We start from the raw sequence: 7962 nt of genomic DNA, 5'->3' as shown, positions 1-7962 counted from the left end.
ATGACCAAGGATTTACAAAATCCTTCATTCGCATCTGGCCCATCCATAAAGATTCATGACTTTACATGAATCAGTTGGGAATTTAGCCCTTCTCCTCCTACCCACACCTTCCCCCTCCTCTCCCTCTCCCTCCCCCTTCCCCTAAAGTAATATACCTCGTGAACTGCACCGCGTGGCTATATTATGCCACGACGGTAAACGTTCTAACCTTGCAGCATTGATATTCCTTAAATTCAATTAATTTCAGTCTCCCTTCGTCAAGCGGCTAATGAATTTAGGTAGCGCAACATCTGTATAGCTAGCTGCGCGACGATATGCATGCTCACGACAATGCACAATATATATATATGTATATATCACAATATATATGATCATCGTGAGGTCCTAACGTTTGGCAGTTGCATATATTGATTTGTAGCCTATGCTTCATAACAAAACACATTATGGCTCTCTGTAAGATAGATTGTATATAAACACATTGCTGTTACCCCAAGTGGGTATATGAGTGGCAAATGACCCATTATTGAAATTGATCAAAATGGTTGTGGGCTATAATTGGTTTCAAAAATACAAGTACGAATTTACACACGTTAACGCGTTATGAAAATGTGTCATTTCATGAATACTAAATTGGACTTGGTTTGGTCTGTTGTGATCATGTGTACAGTCTATATATACATACACATTGAAAGAGCATCATAAAAAAAACTTGCAAAATAGGAACCGTAGTTGGATCCACGGTCAGGAAGGAAATCATTCGATTAAGCTGCAAGTTACCGGTGTGCTGTTGTCTTTTCTTTAAATACACGAAGACGAGGAACCACTATTATCGGATATATATGGGATATCGTAGTGATGGAGGCGCATAAGAAAGCTGCACAATATACCCTTGAAACTTTCCAGTATCTTGTTAACGGACGGTCCGACACCCCTGTCAAGTAAGTAAAACACATTTCATTGTTTTTAGTATATATTTGCAGCTGCATGTATTATCGTACGGTGTATAACGCGTGTATATATGTTGGAACGCTGATAACCATTGGAAGTAGCTTTAGCCCGGTTCAAGTCGCCACGGTAGAAGAGTATAAGAGCTTACGTCACTGAAGTGCGATTACTTCGATTTTTCTTAATTGTATACTTGACAGAAAGCCATAAATGTGAAATTAATTGGGCAGTTAATTAAGACATTTAGGGCATAGGCCTATTGGCACTGATTTGAATAAAAATTTCATGACTGTCGTGATCCGTTCCCGATCAAATTGTCGGAATCCAACCATTGCGGGGGAGGGGGGCTTGAACAGTGCGGGGCCCTGATTCACCTGGCCTGGTTCACCCCCTATTGTCACATTTCTGTTGATATGGTGTTAAGTGAGCTGTGATTGTGTTTGGCTGTATGTTTGTCAACCGTCGGCTGCAGTAACCATGTAGCCGGTAATATACACTTCGCCCTCCATTTTGACTAAGATAATGGGTAGTATTTCTGTTCACTTGGGAAGAAACATCGTGGTATTATATACCGGAAACCGTTGAGCCCGGCTGCATGAGAGAACGGTACAGTGAACGTGAATTTGCCATTCGTGAATGGCAAACTTGATCTTATGCTTCCTTACATACAAGCCCAACCTGCATTATATGTAGATTCATATGACTGAGACCTTTATGATGCAGAATTTGCCAAAATATCTAAGAAAAATCTTGCTCCGTTTGGAAGAAATCCATAAAATGTATAAATCGTGTTGGGGGGAGGGGGGGGGGGGGCTGTCAGTTTGTTAATCTGTGATGTCATAGTGCCCTTATAGAATCTCAAATCGTTTACTTTATATTTGGTTTAGTTTTGATATGTTCAAGGTATAGTATATGTTAACATTGTTGACATTGTAACCAATGTGTTCTGGTTTGTTTTCGAAATATATTTCTCCACATATCACAGTCGTTAAAATGTATTTCTCTGAAAAACGGAGGCGCCAAAATATATTTATCGAAAAGTTAAAAACTCAGAGATTTCAAAATCAGATTAGCCAAAGTATATGTATTTTGAAAAACCAAACAAGCGAAACATATTTCTCGAAAAAAAGTGAGAAACGAAATATATATCTCAAAAATTCAAGATACATTTAAAAAAAAAAAGTAGCAAACATATATTTCTCTAACACAAAACAGCCAAAACATTGTACTTGAAAACAAGAAGAAAAGAACAGACATGCCAAAATATATTGGTAAAAAAACAGACAACCAGGCTTTTCGTATATTTAAGCATAGTGTTACTACTTTTTGGTTTCGATGATAATCGTAACCTATGTAGCCGTATGAGTGTGTATGGGTGTGTGTGTGTGCCATGATGTGTGTGCATGCGCGCGCGTGTGTGTGACGCCTTGCTTGTAAACCCGATATCTCGAGAAGGGGATCTTGGACCAAGGCTCATATTTGGTGATTACGTGTACCACATTAAGTAGAAATAGCCTATTGTTTTTAAAGGAGGTCAAAGGTCATTTGTTAAAATTGTGAAAACCTTGTAAACACGATATCTACAGAAGAGAAGCTTGGACCAATCTCATATTTAGTATGTAGTTGTGACACGTTAAGTACAAGAAGCATATTGTTATTTGTGGAGGGCAACTTGGAGTCACCAGACATCCATTTTGGAAACCTTGTTTCATAATTTACCGTATCTCCAACCGATTAGCCTTTTATATAACATGTGCGTTACGCTCTTTCAACCTTAGATTTTCCTTGCGTAAAAGATCGCTTTGATTTAGGCAGTGTATAATAGAGTAATATCGATCTGAAACCTACCGAATCTGCAGCTAAAACTGACAAGATAAATAATTGGGAAAATGTTCGAATCGCGCTAATCGAGTATAGCGGTTCAAAGTAGCAGTGATGTAGGTACTGTACAGACTAATTAAGACTCGCGCACACCTAGATACTGTATAGTATATATGCCTAATACTACATGATCCCTAATGTTACAGAAGGTATTTTTGCAGATGTTTCTATTTTATTTGTTGGAGACACTACATTAGGGCCAATCTGCTTTATGATTCTGCGACATGTTTTATATACTTTACTTAATTTTGGTGGCAACAAAAGTTAAATTTCATACTGCACAGAAATATAATTTTCCAATGTGTAATTAAGTTCCACCATCATCGGCCTAAGTGTCTAAACTTTGTACATAGCAACTATTGATGTTGTAGATCTGTACTATGAATACCTAAACAGCAGTCATAGTGGCGAGTGAATTTTGCGTTTTGGCGAGTATATATTTAGTCACTTAGTCACAGTCGCCAAATAGCGAGTACTTTTAAAAATATTTCAGTGTCGAGGCGTGAAAACCTTTAAAACAAGAATTCTCATGGTAGAAATCATGGATACTTTTCATACATGTTACATGGATTTGTCATGTTAAGTACAATAATCCTGATGCTTGTGAGGTCAAATCTCATTTGACGTCACCAGAGGTCAATCTCTGAAAACCCTTTTACATGATTTCTAACGATGGGAATCATGGATACTTCTCATACTTGGCGTGGATGCATCACATTGAGTACAAGATTCCTATTGTTTTTGGTGGAGGTGTGTATTGCCACTTACAGTAGACTGTCCTGTTTATACCATGCCATAGTGAAATCGTACATCAAAATAGTGGTTCGGGCCATTTATATTGTTACAGCTATTTCAGTAGTCTAGTGCAATGAAGTCATCGAAAGTTCAATGCGTTTTGCATTCTTGATTAAATTATTGTCATACGATTTCGTGTTCAAATTAAAGCTTAACTTTATAGCGCCATCTACTCTCAATTTATTTGTCTGTACACGGAAACCTCCATTGGTGAGCTGTAAAATCATCTCGGCTAGAAGCAAATAGATTAAAATATAAACCAGGGTCAGATTATCACAATGGAGCTCCCCTCTAACCAACTTTCCACCCCCCCTGTTACCCCCCCCCCAAATATATAAATCGTGGCGTCCACGCATGGGTTGTACATTTTTGCTCGCACTTATTTATGATCAGGTTTGTCCCTTATTTTGTCAAGTTTTCATAATCATGATGAACTTGTTATTTGAAATACTTACCTATAAAAGGACAGCCTCTTATCTTCCTACTTTTTCAACCACTTGGACAACTCATTACTTGTTAATTATTTATATTGATTTTTGAATATATTATTAGTTATAGTACAGGTGGCGTTAGATACCGTGACATGACTCCTTATAGATAAATCATGAATAACTTAAAACATTATCTATGTGGCTCCTATACTGCATTGCACTATGCAAGCAGCTGCCTCGGATTTTTTATATATTCGAAAGCAAGTGAAGTTAGTATTAGGCCTATGTGATTCATGTATGCGACTGGAAGTCAGGTATCTAGCGCCTTTCGAAATATAACATGCCAGTGGTGTGCGCAACTGGTATGCGCCGATAACATCTCCCATTGCCCGGAAAAGCAGTTAATTAATTTTAAAAAGGTTATTTTAGTTTGTTTTAGCTTCTTTTCCCTTCCCTTCACATTCGCTCTCCTCCCCTTTCCATCTTTCCCTAACCTCCACGTCATTCAAAGATCAAGCCTTTGGCATCTGTTTCGTCCACTGTGGTTCCCGCTACCCAAATAATTCACACGTCGTCTGCTATCTATAAAGTCAAATACACCTTCATCAAGTATTATCCGCGAAGAAATGTGTAACCATAGAAATTAGGCAATGTTACAAGTAAGAACCCCGATTTTTACCTTTGTTTTATAGTGTAATCTTTGACAGAATTGTGGAAAAATTGATTTTCAGAAGATTTAAAAAAAGTGAAAAGATAATCATGTATTAAGGAATTGTAGATGATTTGGTCGTTTATAAACCTCCTACTTCGTCACACATCTCGTCTTTGTCAACGTTCAAGGGTCATCACTAACGCCTGCATGGTACACACACACTGCACGGCACAACACGTACTTATACATTTGTACAAGAAAATCAATGTGCATTGGCGCCTGTGTTGTGGTATTGCACTGTGCACAAACCTGCATATATTGTGAAGCCTACATAAGTTTTAGGCCGATCGAGCGATTTCGCTATTTACTTGGAATATTTCTTCTTTTCTTGTCCAGTATGTCCGGCCAGAGTGTTTTGGACCGCATGAATGCGGCCAGACACACGATAACTGGGTCAGATTTGGCGAAGTCTGTCTTTAAAGCTACTACAGAAGAGATATTAGGACCGAAGAAAAAACATTTAGATTGTAAGTATCTGTTCATGATGAGTAAGTGGGAGTTGTCTCGTCGAAGCAACCCTGCAAACCATAGGCTGCCTATCATATGCTAACATTATGTTAGTAAAATACTGCTTAGGCTATGGACTATGATACTAATTTATTATTACGCGATAAGGCAAAGCCCTTGCTGCAGTTTATAACTTGAAGTAGTTTCTTTGTTTTCTTTTCGTTCCAGTGCAAAAGTGACAACCAAATCTTCAGTGTTTTTATATTGAGCTTATATGCAAGAAACCTAGCCTAAGTCAGGCTTAGCCTAGGCCATACATTATTGAATGAGGCCAGCCTAGTTTGGCCTATGGCTATATTAATGATCATGCAACAACCTAAATCAGCTAAAATTAGTAACAGTAGCTGGATGGGTTCCATCGTTGAGGATTTATAATCAATTTCAGTAAATTTGGAAGAACTATAGAACAAAATTCGAGCAAAATTGAGGTAGAGTCCTGCATGTACCCTTGTGTGTTTTGTTTTTTTGTTGGTGGGAGGGGGGGGGGGGGCTATACAATTGGATTATACTAGGTTGGCATAAAGTTTAACATTGGTTGTAATAGGTTGGCATAGGTTAGAGATTTCAGTTGTTTTCACACACGTATTTTGACGTGGTAATGGTATGAAAATAAATAAAATGCCACCATGTGGCCTTGCAATTAAATATCTTAGAGTAAATGATATGAAAACGAAATTATTTTTTTTGGAGATAAAAATGTAACTACTCTATTGGGGTATGCACAGAAAAATTGAATTACTCATTTGGAAAAAACCTTTGAGGTTATCAATTAGAGCATACTCTGAACTACACGAAAGATAATTTTTTCCAGATGAACTACTTATTTTGTAACTTAAATATCGCTTATTAATTAAAGTTAACAAGGGCATTCTGAGCGTCTCAGACATGACAGTGAAATTCTGGATCCCTTTTAATACTTAGAGCAATGTACCAGAGCCAAACCAGTGGGAAAAAGTAAAACTAGGTTAATTACATGTGCTGAATGAATTAATGTTTTATTACCTGATTGTACTTTTGCAGGCCTAAAGTATCCCATTTTAGGCAGAGGTCAACGGTATCTGCACTACCATAGTGTCAGATGGCTGAGATGTAAATGGCTCGGCTACAGTTGAAACCAGTCTACAGTGTGTATACTGTTACCATTGGATCTATGCCAGTCCATTAGCAATCATGCTAATAGTGGACCTTCTCCATCCTGAAATGACTAAATGTGATTCTGTCTAAACTGCCTCATTTGAAGATCTTGTTCAAATACCAGATCCTGTATGTAACTATGTATTCAAGTTTTACAGAAGTACATGGAATGAAGAAAATACTCCGTGTCTGACAGAAAAAAATGGATAAAAAATTAAAGGAATTACTGTAACTCCAAAATTGTAATGTAAAGAAAAAGGAAACACTCTTACTCCAAGTCTGACACCAAAAAAGGAGAGGAAATACTTCAACACCAAAAAACCCTCCAAAATTATAAATTGAAAATAAATTAAAATTACTCAATATGTAAAATACTATTATTAAATACTAGCCATCAAGGAGAAAATAATGGTTTAAAGAACTTGTTCTTACCAATTACATACACGACACACAACACTATTCTATATATTATTTATTTATATCTGTCATGCCACTAGCTTCACATATATATCCCTCTTTAATCAGTCAAAATAAATTGTCATCTGGACTATCTTTTCAAGGCTAAGCTTTCACCCAGAAAACCATGTGAATAACCCATGCATACAATAACTGCCAAAGCTATGATTTAGGTAACTTTATTATATACCTTGAAAGTTAGGTCTATACTAAATGCCTTTGCCAACCATGCACAGTTTATAGTATCGGTATTAAGGATTAAAGATGCCCAATCTGCAATGTGAAATGTATTTCAACCTGAAATAGTGTTCATTTTGAGAGATTTAATCTAAATGAACAGAGTCAACAGACCATAGTTGAAGCTAAACTGCTCAATGGTAATCAATCTAGATACATACATGTACAGTATGCATCTACATCTAGCTGTCTGAACAACTGCATTCTGGTCATTGTGTTGTGTAGCTTATAAGTATTGTTCAATTGTGCCAAATTCACAAAAGGTGGGCGAGTATTGTCTGCCTGAACCAGGATTGAACTGACCTAAGAGGGTACACTTTAGTATTCACTCAGTCTGTAAGTCCTGTGTTGAGTATGGTATATTATACAGTAGCACAATGTAAACGGTGTGACGAACACATCAATCCTCAGTGTCATGCTTGCATGAGCATTTAATAATAAAAATAATAACAATACAAGTCTTTAAGGCAGTTATTTTAAAACGTGAAGAAGCCACTTAGAGTGTACACGTGGGAGAAGCAGAAGGTAACTTAAATACTTCATGTCGGGTGGCTATCCAATTTACAGTTTTAATAGCTAATTTTGGGCTGTTTTTTACATGGTGATGAATGATATGATCACCATCTCGATGTAAGATGGTTAGGATTGAGAATTGTTTGTTTCATTTGGTATTTGCAATTAGAAATTTAAGGATATATATTCTTTAGTTAAATTCTACCTAATACTCCTTGACAAAACAAACAAAAGTGGACTTATCCAAACAGGGAATAAAATATCCGCCATAGCAAAATGCTATAGACGCAAAATAGGCAAATTTGCTACACAAGTGCAAAGATACGTACACAGAGCAGTTTTTGTAGACAG

General features: G+C 37.0%; 2 protein-coding genes across 10 annotated transcripts in view; one reads left to right on the top strand and one right to left on the bottom strand.

The window, feature by feature from the left end:
- Window positions 1-7962, bottom strand: part of LOC139963048 (leucine-rich repeat serine/threonine-protein kinase 1-like) — a 495817-nt gene that overhangs the window by 28935 nt on the left and 458920 nt on the right. The window lies entirely within an intron of this gene.
- Window positions 779-7962, top strand: part of LOC139963212 (phosphatidylinositol-binding clathrin assembly protein-like) — a 120504-nt gene continuing 113320 nt past the window's right edge. For 2 of the 9 annotated variants that reach the window (XM_071963785.1, XM_071963782.1), the window contains exon 1: window positions 4920-5231. In XM_071963785.1, coding sequence (XP_071819886.1) covers window positions 4970-5231 — 262 coding nt within the window. In that variant the 5' untranslated portion in view covers window positions 4920-4969. Of the gene's footprint in view, window positions 939-4914; window positions 5232-7962 lie in introns of those variants that run through there. The other 7 variants (XM_071963781.1, XM_071963783.1, XM_071963784.1 and 4 more) reach the window with 6 other exon arrangements.

Source organism: Apostichopus japonicus, chromosome 21, assembly GCF_037975245.1.
Source record: "Apostichopus japonicus isolate 1M-3 chromosome 21, ASM3797524v1, whole genome shotgun sequence".
Taxonomy (NCBI): domain Eukaryota; kingdom Metazoa; phylum Echinodermata; class Holothuroidea; order Aspidochirotida; family Stichopodidae; genus Apostichopus; species Apostichopus japonicus.
The sequence above is the reverse complement of the archived record's forward strand: the minus strand, read 5'-3'. Positions and strand labels throughout refer to the sequence as shown.